Raw genomic sequence first — 17,019 nt, forward strand, 5'->3', positions numbered from 1 at the left:
TAAAAATGATTGTTAGTGCCTCTCATGGGGCCTGGCCGAGCCCCCCTTTCGTGGTGGGTGGTTATACTAGAAACTACAGAGAAGGCACATGATCTGGTCTATGCTTGTGTGACAAACTGTTAGCAGAAGGTTAATATAAAAAATTTCATTTCCTTTTAGGCATTTCCCCCAGCCTGAACCACCGTATTTCTAATTTTCTTCTTCCTCCCTTCCCTCCTCCCCCTCTTTTACACTTCTCCCCTCCACCCCACCCAAGCATGTACACCCAGTTTTAGGACTGGATTTACCAAATTTGCCTGAGGCAGTTTATGTAATTGAAAACCAGGTGTGGTGAACAAACTGATTCTGTGTGTGTGCGCGCGCGCGAGGTTGGGGGCAGGTTCTTTCAAGGAAAGGAAAGTCAGAAATCAAGAACATCCTCATGAACCACTTGAAATGACGGAGCCTGGTGCCAAGGCAGGGACACATTTGGAAAAAAGGCTCCCAAACTCGTGTTCAGCTAAATGCTCAGAAGTGCAGCACCTCATATAGCAACCTAAAAGTTAGCTTTCACACCTCTCAGATGAGGATGTTTTCTCCCTGAGGTGTGGGGGGTTTTCTAGAACATAAAGGCATCTTGCCAATTTCTTATACATGGAATCATGATACTAACAAATGGGCCCTGGGAAGTAATGCTCTGTCCTTGCATTTTGAGAAGAAAATTCCTCTGTCTTGCCAGAAATCCAAGCAAAGTCCCCTAGAGCCATGCTTACTCCATCCTTCTCTATCAAGGCATTCCAGGCTGGTGTTTAATGAGGCAGCGAGACAGACTGCCCTGATATTGGCATCCTCCCTAATGTCAGCACTAAGGGTAGGGCTGTGCACACACAGGACTTTAGTTTTCCTTAATTTCTGGGAATTCAGATCAGACAACTAGAAGAGAATAAGACCCCCCCCCCTTTTTTTTTAAATCTCAATCTGTAGCACAGGCTGGAGTGCATTGGGGCAGTCTCAGCTCACTGCAGACCCAACTATCTGGGTTCAAGTGGTTCTCCTGCCTCAGCCTCCCAAGTACCTAGGATTATAGGCACCTGCCACCATGCCAGGCTAATACTTGTATTTTTAGTAGAGATGCGGTTTTACCATGCTGGCTAGGCTAGTCTTGAACTCCTGGCCTCAACTGATCCATCCACCTTGTCCTCCCAAAGTGCTGGGATTACAGGTGTGAGCTATTGTATCTGGCTGAGAATAAGACCTATTGCTCTGCCGGGTTTTTCCCCACCCTTTGAAAAATTTTGAACACATTTGATTTTATTGACGGAGAATCTCAGACTCTCACTCAGCTTGAGTTTTATCAAGAACTCAAGAACTTTGGAGGAGTTAGTGAAAGTTTGAGGATTTCTGTCCCAGAAAAGTGCATCACACGGGAGAAGGGACGTTTACTTCACTTTCAGGAGGAGAGGAGAAAAACCGATAACTCGTAGCAAGCATGCTGAATTAGCAAGTTTGACTTGTAATCAAAGTTTAGCGTGAAATGGTTTTTTGAACTCTTAAACTCAGAAAATGAGCTTGCCAATCTGCTGTATCTTAGAGATAGCATCTTGGCGCCCTGGAAAAAAATGTTCCAACAAAAATATTATCGCCCTCCTTCTCCTCTCCATGAAAAAGTTTTCAAGATTATTAGAAGTTCTTGAAAAAGCATAAGTATGTGCCTGCAGAAATATTAACGCATCCATCATGATTTATTGAAGGTTTCTGCCAGCCTACTCCAGTCTGTTTCTTTGTCTAGCAGTTACCATTTTGGGACAATTAAGTTTAATAAAATATCTCATATATAACAGAGCCTGGGGCATCTCCACCAGGAGTTTCTCACTGGTACACCTCCTTTCACAGTGCTCTCCCTGCCCATCCTGGCTTCTTCTGTTCCATTTAGTTTGTCCTTGCAGAAGATCCATTAGCCCTGTAATTAAACAACCCACTGTCCCAATTAAGTCATTCTCTGTTATTTCAATTACATCCCATTGTTCATTAAATCCTGATGTTTGTACTGCAGCAATCTTGTTTTTAATACTCCTAGCATTTGTGGAGAAACAGTGAAGTTAATTAACAATTCCTGGGCGTTTTCTTTTTCTCTCTACTATTGTGCAAATCATTTCCATTATGACTTGCAATAATACTGAAACCATTACTGACTTCATAGTTAGTGTTCTGAGCTTCCTGATCAAAGAGTGAAACCATTCTTTATCATCACTTTAGGTAAGTCATTCACTCGGTGATGTCAAGCCATGGAAAATGAAAAATTAACGTGTAATGGGTGCTCTAAATGACTTTCCTCTCCATACATTTTCTTCTCATGCCTGTAATTTAATCTTGGAATTAGAAAATAATTTAGTTATATAAATATAAAAGTATTTAATTTTCTTCTTTATAGCTCAAGTGTGACTCTATTATTTTATTGTTAGGATGATTATTTATATTTGTACCCCTCAGAGAATGGTAACTTTTGTCACAAGTCATGGCAGAGATAGAAAGCATTTTCCAGATTTGTCTTTCCAGATACGGGTCTCAAGCCTTAAATACTCTCTGGCCCTTTGCTGAAAGTTTGCTGGCTTTTAATCTAGAGCCTTGACATAGTAGAGAATAAGAACTGGAATCTTCCCTCCCACAAATAGGCTTAGCCTCTTTCCTCTCCTTCTGGGGACATGGCCATGGAAATGCCTGGCCAGTGTTTACAAACCTGAAACTCGTGGGGCTCTTTGCCAACACACAACACCCCGTCCCAACTCCACACCCACAAATACTGTGAATACCGAAATCAGTTACCATGGGCTAAATCAGACAGCTCTTCGTACTTGATTCTAGGATGGACAAAACGTTAGCAAGTATAGAAAGATCAGAGAGAGAAACCGAAATTTGAGAAAATTATCTCCATTAACTTTTTTTTTTTTTTTTTTTTTTAATGGAAAAGGCTCTTGCTACCCTGTCCTCCACCCCCTACTCTTATGTTAGGGTAGCAGATCCCTTGATCCAGGAAGCTGTGAGCTATGGATCTTTGTGAGGAAAAGAAAGGGGGAGGAGAGTGAAGACAGGAGGCTGGGCCGGCACGTGCAGCTCAAAGGGGAACGTCTGGCAGGTCCCAGGGCTGCTGACTGGCTTGGAAAGAACCTTAGATCAGAAGTTTCCCTGAGACTTGCACTTCTAACTCTGGCCTCCTGCTGCTTCTATGGAACTTGTGAAATGGATTGTCTTGTCTTTTCTCTTCTCTGTTTAATTCAGTTTGGTACGAGAACTAGACTTTCCTCTTGACTCATTTGGCCCTGAAATAAAATTAGAAATATACTTTATAGGTTTTGTTTAATGAAAGCAATTATTGCCCCAAGGCCTTTTATGATTAAGTTGCTTATTTGTAGTAAATTCTTTTACAATTACTTCCTATTTCAGAAAGGAGGCAGCAACATTCCTGCTTTTATTAGCCAAGAATATGGTCGAGGAGACAGGTACCCAGATCTTCCTCCCATGTGGGAAAATACCCGTTCCCTGCCCACAATTCATCCTCCCAGCCCCCTGCAGCCTCATCCTCTCTGTCTCATTACTCAAAACCACCAAACCCTGTGACGGGATGGTGGGTGGAACCAGCAGCAAAAGGGGAATGCAGTTACATGCCCCCAGGCCGTGTGCAGAAGAGGTGGGGTTTGGAGTCTGCTAGTCTTGGGCTTGAATCTGGGCTCAGCCACTTACTTTTGGCAAGTCACTCAGCCGCTCCAAACCTGCTTCCTCTTCTGTAAACAGGTGATGACCAAAACCTGCCCTGGTACATTTGTGGTGAGGTCAGAAAATAATAGATGTACGGCATCTCTATGGCATCTAGCCATCTTGCCTGGCGTGAAGTAGGAGCTCATTCTTCACAACAATTCTCCTTGTCTGAGGTGCTCGCTCTTTCTCCTGTCTCCTGTAAGCTCCACTAAGTGGAAAGTATCCCTCAGCATTCTTTTTGGTTGGTTGGCTATTGATGATGTGGAGTGTGGGATAGTTGATAAGCGGATTCCATCATCATGAAAAGCATTTCTAGGGTACCTATGTGCTTATGTTCTTGTCAAAAATGTCACATACGACCCCTGGACCTGGAGTTTACAGTCTGTGGCAGACAGTATCCCACTGGGCACATGTGAACAGGAGACGACCGTGATAACCCATGAGAGGCTGGTGGCTGACATGCTTCAAAGGGACCAGGCCCTTCCAGCTCAGCCCTCTCCCCAGGCCTTCTGGACCATGTACTTTCCAATAGCCTTGTCTTTCTAATAACCCTCCTTGGTAATAGGCATCGTTCCCAAATCCATTAGGATGCAGCTCAGCTGTACGGAACAGAGACCGAAGATGTGTGTGTTTTCAGCAACAGAGAAGCTGATTTCGCTCCCTGGTGACGTTCTGGGTGGGCAGTGCAGGTCTGTTAGGGCAGCTGCTCCCCTCTTGTCCTCATAGTCTAAGTGTCTGCTCACCCCCAGCCTCCTTTCCCATCCCAGCCAGCAGGATGTAAGCAGGGCTATAGAAGGGAGGGCAGATGGTCACCAGCCAGTAACACATCCACTTATGGTCATCAGCCAGGACCTAGACAATAACCCGGACTTAGTTGTAACTAGGACGTGTCCTGACTCTGAGCTGCGAAGCCAAGAGACCAGCTCTGTGTCACCATCTCCCAGTGCCTCCTGGCCCTGCCATCCCCGTCACAAGATGGCTGCCGCCACTCCAAGCACTACTCTCCCTTTTGTTCGGATAGAAGACTTCCAGCTGGGCACGGTGACGGCACCTGCAACAGCACTTTGGGAGGCCAAGGTGGGAGGATCACTTGAGCTCAGGGGTTCACGACTAGCCTGGGCACCATAGCAAGACCCTGTCTCTAAAAACAAAATTTAAAATTAGCCAAGCATGGCAGTGTGTACCTGTAGTCTCTGCTACTCAGGAGGTTGAGGTGGGAAAATTGCTTGAACACGGGAAGTCGAAGCTGCAGTGAGCCATAATCACACCACTGCACTTCAGCCTGGGCAACAGAGCGAGACCCTGTCTATTAAAAAAGAAAGAGGCCTGGTGCAATGGCTCATGCCTGTAATCCCAGCACTTTGGGAGGTTGAGGCAGGTGGATCACAAAGGAAGGAGTTTGAGACCAGCCTGGCTAATATGATAAAACCCCATCTCTACTAAAAAAATACAAAAATTAGTCGGGTGTGGTAGTGTGCTTGTAATCCCAGCTACTTGGGAGGCTGAGGCAGGAGAATCGCTTGAACCTGGGAGGCAGAGGTTGCAGTGAGCTGAGATCGCATCCCTGCACTCCAGTCTGGGCAACAGAGACTCTGTCTCAGAAAAAAAAAAAAAAAAAAAAAATGCTTGTTTTTCTGTGTTGGCCAGAGCTGGGTTGCATGACCAGTCCCAGGTGAAAGAGAAGGGAGTTGCTGCCGATCATGCTTCCTAACCCAGGCCGGACCCGCTGCCCTGCAGACCTGGCCTTTGTTAGCAGAGGAGGGATGGCCACTGTTGGACGACAAACCCAACCTGCCACCGCAGCTTGCTAACACTTCCCTGCCGAGGAAAGAGGAAGAGGCAGGGCAGTTCCTCTAAACAGAGGGCAGATTTCTGGGGAAGAGACCAGTGTACATTTTGTAGCACTTTAGCCTTTTGTGGCTATTTTCTGGGTGTTACACCATCCCACAAATTTGGACTGTGCTTATTTTACAAAACATTCTTGTGCTTCAAAAGGCAGGATCACTGAGTATTCAAGAACATGGAGCTAGAGTACCATGTTCTACCATTTTCTTGCTGGGTGACCTAGTGCCATTTATTTAACCTTTCTGTGCCTCAGTTTCTCATTTGCCAAATGGAATGAGTAAAAGACTCTACCTCACAGGGTTGTTTCTGAGATTTATGTACACGAATACATACACGTCATTTAAAACAGTGTCTAGCACCTATAAAGCACTCCTTAATTTCCTGTTATTATATGTCATTATTTAGTGATGCTGTCACTCCTTTGAGATAGGAACAATGAGAATTTTAAGGCTCAGTGAAATTAGATGACTTGCCCGAACTCCCTCAGCTGGTGAGCAGCAGGGAATGGGAGGGTCCAGGTGGGCTGGTGCTGGGCTGGAACTCAGGGCCCTGACCCCTTCTGTCCTCCATACTCAGAATCCTCTGTGGACACTAACTGAGGGTGATAGTCACTGATGGGTGATTGTTGTCCCACAGGTGATGCTTTTGTCTCTGAAATTTACTGTGAATTATCTGAGAACAAGGACTATGTCTTACCGTCTCTCCGACATCCCAGCCCTAATTCCAAGTAGGGCAGGAGAACATGCTGGTTAAGTGGGGTTTGGTGGGAGTGTGGGAGTTGGAGAGATGGCGCTTTATTGCGGTATCTTCCCCAATGGGGTACAGTGGCTGAGGGCAGACCCCGTGATGCCACGCTGTCTGCCATGGCACAGGTACCTGTTCCCCATCACAGAGCAGAGGCCCACACGTGCTTTCCCAGGCTGGAGGTGGAGGTGTTCAGAGGCTGGCGCCGAGAGCCTCGACTGTATTTATGCGTTTGGAAACTGCTGTTCGGGCACTAAGCATTAGCAACATAAAAAATGTACACAAATCAATTTGTGTCTTAACTGACTCTCAGAATTCCCTGTGGACTCTGTAAAATGCCATTTTACCTCTTTTCCACCCATCTAGCCATGGAGGCAGTGGCAGATTTACATTATTTTACATCCAGTTAAGGGTTTTTTCCCCTTTGGTTATGTTTTTAAAAAGAACATTTATTGCCCTTAAGAAGCTGGTGTTGTTAATAGTGCCCTTTAGGTAGCAATAGAATGCTGTTTCACAAATACCTATAAAACTATTAAACAAGCTGGGATTGCTGGAGCGCTGATTAAAAGGTGCGTTCCATTCATCTTTACCTTTGGAAATACCTGTGAAGTAGCTTAACTGCAATGACCCCCCACCATGAGAAGATCGCCTTGTAAAGAAATAAGGCAAGACCCCAGCAAGTCTACCTAGACCATAGGTGCTGGCCTATGACATTGACTCTTTCACACCCTCCCCTGCTGTTGATGTAAAAATCTAGCTTCGGACATTGCTTACAGCCTGGGCTAAGCCAGGGTTTCTGGAGGGTCAGGAGGGCTCCCAGGCTATAGGTAGAACGAGGAGGATGGAGGGAGGATGGGTGGTAGAAGCAGGGACAGTGTAGCCGAGGGGTGTGTGGTACCAATTCTGCAGTTAGGCAAATCTGACTTCAATTCCTGGCTCTGCCGCTGATGAGCTGTCCCTGGATCAAGTTACTCAGCCCCTCTGTGCCTCAGCTCCCTCACTCCACAACAGAGATGGCAATAATAATACAACCTCCTGCACCAGAATGTCAGGAGGATTCAGAGAAACAGGTCTTGAAATGTGTTTGGGAGAGCATCTGGTCCCAGAGGCCCCAGGAGACATCTCTAAAAAGGGAGGCAAGGAGAGGGCTCAGGCTTCATATGTTGGTTCCTTTTAAACAGTCTGCCCACCAGCTCCCTGCCTTCTCTCCCGTCTGGTATTTTTTGTTTCTTGTTTGTGAGCAGACAGGCCTTTGAACCCTTTCCTAGTGGGTGGCTGGCCCAGAACACAAAGGTTCTCTGAGAGCAGGCCAGGGAGTGACTCTGTTGTAGGAGGGAAACTCGTAGAGGCCAGACAGATCTGAGGCCAATCTCAGAGTTCAAATTCCACTGATTTGGAGTTTTAATCATTTGGTTGAGACCAGACCAAAATTTACTCTTGCATAATTATCAACAGGATTAGAAGGGCAGGATTTGATGGCGTTTGCCTTAGCCCTTTGTAAACACCATAAACTGGGTGGTTTATACATAGAAACTGGTTTCTCACAGTTCTGGAGGCTGAGAAGTCCAAGATCAAGAGTTGGTGTCCTGTAAGAGCCCACTTTCTCAGGATGGCATCTTCCTGCTGGGCCCTCACATGGTAGAAAGGGCAGGGCAGCTCTCTCAGGCCTCTTCTATAACGGCACTAATCCCACTGATGAAGACTCTGCCCTCATGGACCAATCCCCTCCAAAAGGTCCCACCTCCAACACCTGGATTTAGGAGGGGACATCAATATTCAGACTATAGCAGCATTAAAGAGAAGATACACCCCTGAGAACCTCCCCACATTTCAGAAGCCCCACATCTACATCAGTGGTCCATAAGTCATGGGCTCACGTGCCAGATGCTGTTCTAAGAGCTATGTGGTTACTCTTGTTATGCCCTCTTTGCAGATGAGAAAGCAAGGTGCAGAGAGGTCACCCAGCTGGTTTGCCGTGGGCTAGGAAGAAACCCAGGGGTCCGCTGGGTTCACTGTTGGCAGCTGCCTCCTTCTTCCTCTGACAGAGATACTGAATGTGGAGTGGGCATCCTAGCTGTTCAATGTGGGCTGAGTCTCTGTTTGTAAATGAATGCATACTAATATCAACAATAATAATAATAATTGTAACAGGTTTTATTATTACTGATATTATCATCAAGCCTTTCTCAGCAGCCTGGCCCTTGAATGCATGATCACATTTAATCTCCATAACAACACTGGAAGGCTGGTACTGTTACTATACCCATTTAAAGTTGAGGTAGGCCTAAGGGTTCCCATCTTCCATATTATTTGTGTTTTCATCTTTCCCCTAAGCCTTATGCAAATTCGACATCGCCTCCTTCACCCTCTGCATATTTACCTGGCTGGTGTCCACCACATGTGGGGACCTCCTCTTTCGGCTTTGGAGCCTCCCTCCCTCTGTCTCTGTACAGGGGAGCCTTTTCCTTCTGTCTTCTCCTTTCCTTCTTGCCTATTAAACTCTCCGCTCCTTAAAACCAAAAATCAAATGAAACCAACAACAAAACAAAAAACTTCCCATTACTTGATCATTTTATATTCCCTTATTAAGCCAGGCTTGAAACAAGAAATAATTGTGCATTTCACACCATACCCAAGCCTCTCTGACTTCGTGATTACCAAGGTGCATTAGAATCTAAACTGCTATGTTATGCTATTTGCAAAATACTCTTAGCTGTTCCCTGAATCAATTCTCATGAGGATACGTATTAGGCAAAACTTTGTTATTTTAGGTCTGTTTATTTGTTCTTAGACAAAGTAAACTTGAAATTGCTTTTCAATTCATTCTGAAATATTCTCTAGTTCTGATTCACATATGCACAAAGGCCTCACTTCCCCCATTAGTCAGATTCTTAACTTTTGTGGCACTGGGAGAATGTTAACTGACAAAACGTTAAGTAATGGTGCTGAAATGTAATTAATGCAAGAATCATAGTATGGGGTGGGGATCTCAGTGCTTTAATGAAGGCTCCAGAAATCATCTGACTGAGGATGTTGAGAGTGAAGGGGGAGATGAATGCTCCTATAATTAATGCTGCATATTAAAAAGTGACCTCTTTGGGTCAGGCACAGTGGCTCACTCCTGTAATCCCAGCACTTTGGGAGGCTGAGGCTGGTGGACCACAAGGTGAGGAGTTCGAGACTAGCCTGGCCAACGTGGTGAAACCCCATGTCTACTAAAAAAAAAATACAAAAATGAGCCAGGTATGGTGGCATGTGTCTGTAATCCCAGCTACTCAGGAAGCGGAGGCAGGAGAATTGAACCCAGGAGGTGGAGGTTGCAGTGAGGCGAGATTATGCCACTGCACTCCAGCCTAGGCAACAGAGCCAGACTCCATCTCCCTCCTGCCAAAAAAAGAAAAAAAAAAAGGTGATCTCTTTGGCACAGTCAATATGGGAGTCTCGTAACCTTTCCTGCCTCGTGTAACTTCACTTCTGGGACTCTGTGATCTGCTAATAAAAAAGATAATCACCAATTTGCCTTGTCTCCTGTGGAACCCTTCCAGTTCTTTTTTTCTTTTTCTTTTGAGAATGAAATTAGAAATCACCAAATTACCATTTTTAGACTATTTGTGTGTGTGTGTGTGTGTGTATGTGTGTGTGTGTGTGTGTGTGTGTATTTTACTCTCAGATATATTTATTCAATGCTTGCTTTATAATGAAAGTTTTAACTTTCTGTTTTCCTTTCCATTATCTCTGAAAAGAATGGATTACGGAGAAAAGATGAAAGTAGTATAATGCAATCCAGTGTTTGCTAATGCGCTGTCAGAGGTATTAGTGGGACTTGCCAAGGTTTGTGTCTTTTATGAAATGCCTTTCAGATTGCAATTATCTAATAGACTTGGAAATCTGTTTGTATTCTTGCAGGCATTAAACGTCGTCTTTGAAAAAATCCCGGAAAACGAGAGTGCAGATGTCTGTCGGAATATTTCAGTCAATGTTCTTGACTGTGACACCATAGGCCAAGCCAAAGAAAAGATTTTCCAAGCATTCTTAAGCAAAAATGGCTCTCCTTATGGACTTCAGCTGAATGAAATTGGTCTTGGTAAGGTGGTGTGAAGCGATGTGGTCCCAGACCTGATGAGTGTCCCTCCCTGCCTGCCCTCACTCCCTGCCCCCACCAGCTTCTGTTTAGTGACGCTTACACAGCCAGGTTGTTCCTGGAGGGCATGTCTAGGGGCCAAGAGACTGCTTTGCTCTCTCAAGGGCATCTTGATTCTTCGAAGGAAGCACAGTCCTTCAGAGATGCCATTTTTTAAAAATCAGATTCATGAGACTGCAGACCCCAAGACCACACGAAATCACCTTGGCATCAAGAAGTACAGGAAGGTGTCAACTTGGTGCCCTCTGCGTGTGTTGCATTTCACACTGGCATTTGATTTGTTTGTTGTGATACTGAGCGTGTCATTAGTGGGTGGCTCAGACTCTGGGTGTTAACTTCAGCCTGCTAGAAAGGTCATCTTCCCTGCTAATCGCATCCTGTATTAAGTATATGCTCCATCCTCCCCCAGTGTGCAGCAGCATCTGCTATGAATTCATTTTCAGGCTCTATTGGTATACAGCAAAGGAGAGCATATGCATGAGCAAGCTAACAGGGCCCCCACTTCACTCAAATGTTCATCAACATTTTAAAGTTGAGCTCCGTGCAGTCTTCCCAGGAGACTGTCGTGGGATTTTATAGTAGATAATGGGACAGAAAAGAAGAATAAAATCATGGTGGTGACAGACAGTGTAACAAGGTTCACCTCCCGGCGATGTACAGGGGTAGGCCTCAACTAAGCAGGCAATTAAAATCCTCCCACTCGCCCTCCCAGTCCAGCCCCTGCTAAAAGGCCATTGAGAAAGCCTTGAGGCAGGGCCTTGGAAGTTCGAGTCTGTGCAAATGTGGGGCAACTTGGTGATACGGCTTTAAAGAAAGCAGGGCCACTAAGGCACCTCTCGTCTGCTTCCTTTCTTGGGTGACTGTTGGGCCTCTTGAAGACTATTTTAGCTCATTTGGTTAGATACAGGATCACAGGGGCAGCCCCAGCCAGGAAACCATGACCCAACCCCAGACTGCCACCTTCCTTACCCTGAGCATACATCTTGCAAATGTCTGGCTCTCACTACACAGGACATGGGCACACCCTGCCCAGCAGTCTTGGTCCTGCCACTGATGAGCAGGTAATAGCATCCTCGCTCTTTTCCTGAGTTTGGGTGTCCTTTGCCTCCTGAAATAGGAAGGCAAGGAGCCGAGCAAGCAGGTGGCCTCATGCTGTAGTACGGTAGTAACTGGGGACACACCTGTCGGCCATGTCAGGCTTTTCCGTGCCTAGTCATTTCCTAGACTACCTCCGGGTAGTCTGGATGTGGTAGCTCATGCTTGGCCTGTAATCCCAGCACTTTGGGAGGCCAAGGCGGGCGGATCACCTGAAGTCAGGAGGTCGAGACTAGCGTGCCCAACCTGGTGAAACTCCGTCTCTACTACAAATAAAAAAAACTAGCCAGGCATGGTGGTGTGCACCTGTAGTCCCAGCTACTAGGAAGGCTGAGGCAGGAGAATCACTTGAACCCAGGAGGCAGAGGTTGCAGTGGGCCCAGACTGCACCACTGTACTCCAGCCTGGGCAATGGAGGGAGACCCTGTCTCCAAAAAAAAAAAGAAATCCAACACCAGAGGCAGCTATGCTGGGAGCTCTTACAGCAGAGGCTCAAAAACTCAGATGTCCAAAGGGGCAGAAAATCCCTAAGGGCTGTCAGCCACCTGGGACTACAGAAAGCAGTGGAGCTTGGCTTAATGGGAAAGGACTCACCATCCAAGGGGATAGAGCCATTTGCTTCAGTGGCTGCTGTGTGGACTGAGGACTGTGTTACTAGACTGTTCCATTTTTAAAGAAATCAGATATCCAGTTTTTAATATGCAATTTAAAAACTTTTTAAAAATTTTCATAGAGGCAGGGTCTCACTATGTTGCCCAGGCTGGTCTTGAACTCCTAGCCTCAAGTAATCCTCCTTCCTCAGCCTCCCAAAGTAATGGGATTACAGGCCTCAGCCACTGTGTCCAGACCGTGTGCAGTTTCTTAATCTTTAAATGTTAGCACTGAGTTGACACTAAAATAATAACTAAACACTGTGCAGTTTCGAAAAAAAAATCACATTTGTGTGCCACATTCTGACTTAGGCACAGGTTGGCAACCGTGGCCAGAGAGTCGCCCTGTGATGCCGGGACCTTCACCCACTGATGCCTCCCCCTTCCACCCCCACAGGAGCCTACAGAGATGGTTCATATCATGCCCTGTTTGTGAACATGGACACACAGGTGTAAGCATATACAAATTTGCCTCAAAGAAAAGAAACAAATTGCCTCTGAAAGTTTTGTTGAAGACCTTAGTCCCTCAGAGAATGCATTATTTTGTTTTAAGTGGCTTCACTTCCAGGCTTAGCCTCAGAGCACAAGCTTCAGGGAAAAGGTGATTTGAAACGTCAGCGCCCTAAACAAACAAAAAAAACAGAACTCAGAGCTTGAGCTATCAATCTGGCTGATCCATCTCCACACCTTCCAACAAAGATTTACCACTTTATTCAAGTTTTATTTATTGGTAAAAAGTAAAGTGGTAGCATTTTAAAGCTCTCTAAAAAGGAACAAAATGCTCCACCCTTTTTCAGAGCTTCAAGTGGGCACACGACAGAAAGAACTCCTGGACATCGACAGTTCCTCTGTGATTCTTGAAGATGGAATCACCAAGCTCAACACCATTGGCCACTATGAGGTAAGAGCAAGACTTGAACCCTGTGTCTCCTTCCTCATCCCCAATCCTAGTACCATGGACATTCTTTTAAAACAACAGGACTCCTGCCCGTTTCCTGGAGTAACTTGCAGATGAGTTGTGTCTGGGGCTGAAGTTTTCTTTAGTTGCTTGTGCAGACAAGCCCGTGAAGAGCTCTCACAGTGTACTTGTCATGTTTTCCCTTCTCGGAAGGCTGCGATTTTCCTGTCTCCCAAACTCTCTCCACCTGAGGTTCAGCATGTGTCCAGGAAAACCAGAGGAGTTATCCTTTCGCTTCCACTGGGTCCGAGTGTGTTGATGCTAAACAAAGCCCTGGAAGTCCCAAGCTTCCCTCCACAGCATTCACAGTAGACCTTGTAACCTTTTGTGTAGGGTCCTTTCTTTCTGAAGAAGTTCTAAATTTCCTGTTTGTTTGCAATATTGAGTGATACTTCCTTTGGCCTCTTAACCCACATACTGGGTAAGTGCCGAGGGCGGTTAGGTGTGCACGAGACTTCTCCGAGATCTGAGTGCCAGAGAATCCTGCACATAATAAGACAGAGGAGGCAGGGAAGGTTCCTGAACACACTGGAATACTGGGGTTCATTTGTTTAGCAGTATTATCTGAATCTTTGTTGAATATCCACCCTGTTAAGAGCTGAGGCTGCACAGGAGAGGAGCGAAGACCAGGTCCCTGCCCTCACAGAGCCTGCAGCCCCCGGGAAGGGGTGCAGTAAAGGAGTGCTATGTGGCTTGGAGACTTCAAGAGGCTTCCTGGGGTTGGTTATTACTGAGATGAGACCTGAAGAATGAGAATTTAGCCAGACTGGGCTAGGGTACAGGCACATACAGCAGGGGAGGGAGAGCATGCATGTTAGCCAAAACTTAAGAGGGGCAGTGGTGAGGGGGAAGGAGGGCAGTGACAGCTGATGGTAGCCAGTGCTTATGGACTACTTACACTACACCAGGTGCTAGTTCCGCATGTCCCTGTAATGTAACTGCCCGATGGGTTCACCTTGCCCATTGCCTAGACAGAGCTGATTTATCAAGACGGGAATTGAGATAAAGTAATTCAGCTGTGCAGGAGATGGGAGTTTTATTATTATTCAAATCAGTCTCCCTGGGTGTTTAGGGATCGGAGTTTTTAAGGGAAACCTGGTGGGTTTGGGGGAACCAGTGAGCCAGGAGTGCTGATTGGTCAGATCAAAGATGAAATCATAGGGAGTCAAAACTGTCTTCCTGCACTGAGTCAATTCCTGGGGTGAGCGCCACAAGATCCGATGAGCCAGTTTATTGATCTGGGTGGTGCCAGCTGATCCATCAAGAGCAGGGTCTGGGCTGGGCATGGTGGCTCACACCTGTAATCCCAGCACTTTGGGAGGCCGAGGTAGGCAGATCATCTGAGGTCAGGAGTTTGAGACTAGCCTGGCCAACAAGGTAAAATCCTGTCTACTGAAAGTATAAAAAATCAGCCAGGCACAGTGATGCACACCTGTAATCCCAGCTACTTGGGAGGCTGAGGCAGGAGAATTGCTTGAACCCAGGAGATGGAGGTGCATTGCAGTGAGCTGAGATGGAGCCATGGCACTCCAGTCTGGGCAACAGAGGGAGACTCCATCTCAAACACACACACACACACACACACACATACATACACATGAGACTTTGTCTCAAAAAGAAAAAAAAGGCTAGGTTTTACAGTAGTGATTTTATTCCCAGGAGCAATTTGGGGAGAGTCAGAATCTTGTAGCTTCCAGCTGCATGACTCCTAAACCATAATTTCTAATCTTGTGGCTAATCTGTTAGTCTTACATAGGCAGTCTAGTCCCCAGGCAAGAAGAAGGTTTTGGGAAAGGGCTGTCGTTGTCTTTGTTTTAAACTGTAAGTTCCTCCCAAAGTTAGTTCAGCCTACGCCCAGGAATGAGCAAGGACAGCTTGGAGGTTAGAAGCAAGATGGAGTTGGTTAGGTCAGATCTCTTTCACTGTTCACCTTTCAGATGTCTTTCACTGTTATAGTTTTGCAATGGCGGTTTCAGTATTTCTTCCCATTCTATCCTATAGCAGTCCTATGAGGTAGGTCCTATTATTAACCCCACTTTATAGATGGGTATGGTGAGGCTCAGGGAGGTCTGCTAATAGCTAGTCAGTGGCAGGGCCAGATTCGGACCTGGATAGTTGGCTGTAGGGTCTGTGGCTGAACCAGCCATGCTGCAGCTTCTTACAAGAAGTAGGGGCAGAAAGGCAAGCAGGGGAGATGCAGATCACACAGACAGGGGCAGCCTCTTCAGAAGTTCTGAGTCTTATCCCAAGAACAGTGGGGAGCCATGGGAGGGCCTGAAAGGAGTTTTGTGTTTCAGAAAATGATTGGGGCTGTGTGTGGGGTGGGTGTAGATCGAAGGGGTGCAAACCTGGAAATAGGGAGCCCCATTTGAAGCTATGAATTTCTGGTGAGGATTGGTGCTGTCCAGCAATAATGCAGTGACTCTGGACAGACACAGAGACATGCAAATAGAATCAGATGCTCAGGAGGAGGACACTATAAGTCACATGGATGGGAGGGGCAGTGGGACGAGGGTAGGGTCAAGGATGTCAGTCGGTGATGGCTGTGCAGATGCCTGGATGCAGGTGCTTTCCTACAGATGGAGAAGACAGGAGCAGCAGCAGCTTCCCAGCACACTGGGAGGGTAGGCACCTCCTGTTTTTCACAGCTGTACAGTCCCAGGGAGACAGCTCTGCACCTAGGAAGAACCTAGGACTCTGCCAGGTTCTCCCCTCCCCCAGGAAGAAGTGAGACTGTTCCTAAGCAGAGCTACTTGGACAGTGGCCAGGGACAGAGAACACCCATCCTTAGGCTTTTTGGCTGAGTGGGTCACCCAGTTTGGAAGTGGTTACTTTGGGTGATGACTAAGGAGGTGTTGCCCCTGCAGCATTGCTGGAGGGAGTCTAGCAGAGAAAGCTGCAGGCCAGTGACTTGCCCCTGTGCTGACTGTCCTACAGCTCAGACTAGCCAACCCTGGAAGCATCTTGCCAAGGGCCATCGTTCTTACCTTTTGGAATTTGTAAAAATTTCCAGGGAGTTTTCTAAAAGTGTGTATTTTTGGGCTCAGGAATAAAGGGTGTCTCTAACTGTGTTTGGAAAAATACAGCCCCAGAGGGAAGGTAATGACCAGGAGGAGGTCAGAGTCAGAGGTGCTGCCCTGCTGGGTGGAAGTGCTTAGAGAGGTGCTTATCGTGACATCAGTTCAGGGTTCCAGACCTGCAGGCCAGCACCTTTCCCTGCGTTTGGGTGGCAGGCTTGTCTTGGCAAGTTCAGAGGAGACACAGCCTCCAAGGCCCTCCTCTGCTGCTGTTGACTGAAGTTCTTGTCTTGTTCAGCTCTGCCTCCCCTGCCAGGCTACTCTCCATCCCTCGGCCACTGTGGGGCATGGAGTGGGCCCCAGAGGCAGGGGATGGGGCTACTCACTGCCATTAATAGAAGGCAGGGCAAATCTCTCCAGCAGGGAGAATGAAGAGCCACCACAGCTGTCTGCAAGGCAAGGGGAAGGCCTGTCAGGAGAGACAGAACATCACTCTTCACTGCAGACATTGGCTGTGCTAGACACCTATCTGCTTAAGGATGATAATGAAATTAATCCGGCCTGTAGTCACTTCCCATCCAGATGATTTATTGGCCTCATACCCGAGTGTTGCTGCATGGTGGTAATAAATGACAAGCCTAGGACATGAAGGCTTAAAGGATTCTCCTTATGTTTAAAAAGCTAAGCCATAAGGCAAATAAACCAGAGAGCCTGAAGGAAATGGGAGGTCATTGGGCTCCGTGTTCTCTATGCCTGGACCATCTCAAAAGCCCCGTTTTTAAAAGGCTGCGTGGAAAAAATCATCCCCCACCACCCTCAGCCACCTACATCTATACT

At 46.6% G+C, this 17,019-nt stretch overlaps 1 protein-coding gene across 6 annotated transcripts in view; it reads left to right on the forward strand.

Moving 5' to 3' along the window:
- The window catches only part of PLXNC1 (plexin C1), a 161,243-nt gene that overhangs the window by 122,484 nt on the left and 21,740 nt on the right, over positions 1 to 17,019 (forward strand). For all 6 annotated transcript variants that reach the window (XM_035257297.3, XM_002752858.7, XM_035257299.3 and 3 more), the window contains 2 exons: positions 10,228 to 10,405; positions 13,005 to 13,108. In XM_035257297.3, the coding sequence (XP_035113188.2) occupies positions 10,228 to 10,405; positions 13,005 to 13,108 (282 nt within the window). The remainder of the gene's footprint in view (positions 1 to 10,227; positions 10,406 to 13,004; positions 13,109 to 17,019) is intronic.

Source organism: Callithrix jacchus, chromosome 9 (assembly GCF_049354715.1).
Source record: "Callithrix jacchus isolate 240 chromosome 9, calJac240_pri, whole genome shotgun sequence".
In the NCBI taxonomy this organism is placed as follows: Eukaryota; Metazoa; Chordata; class Mammalia; order Primates; family Cebidae; genus Callithrix; species Callithrix jacchus.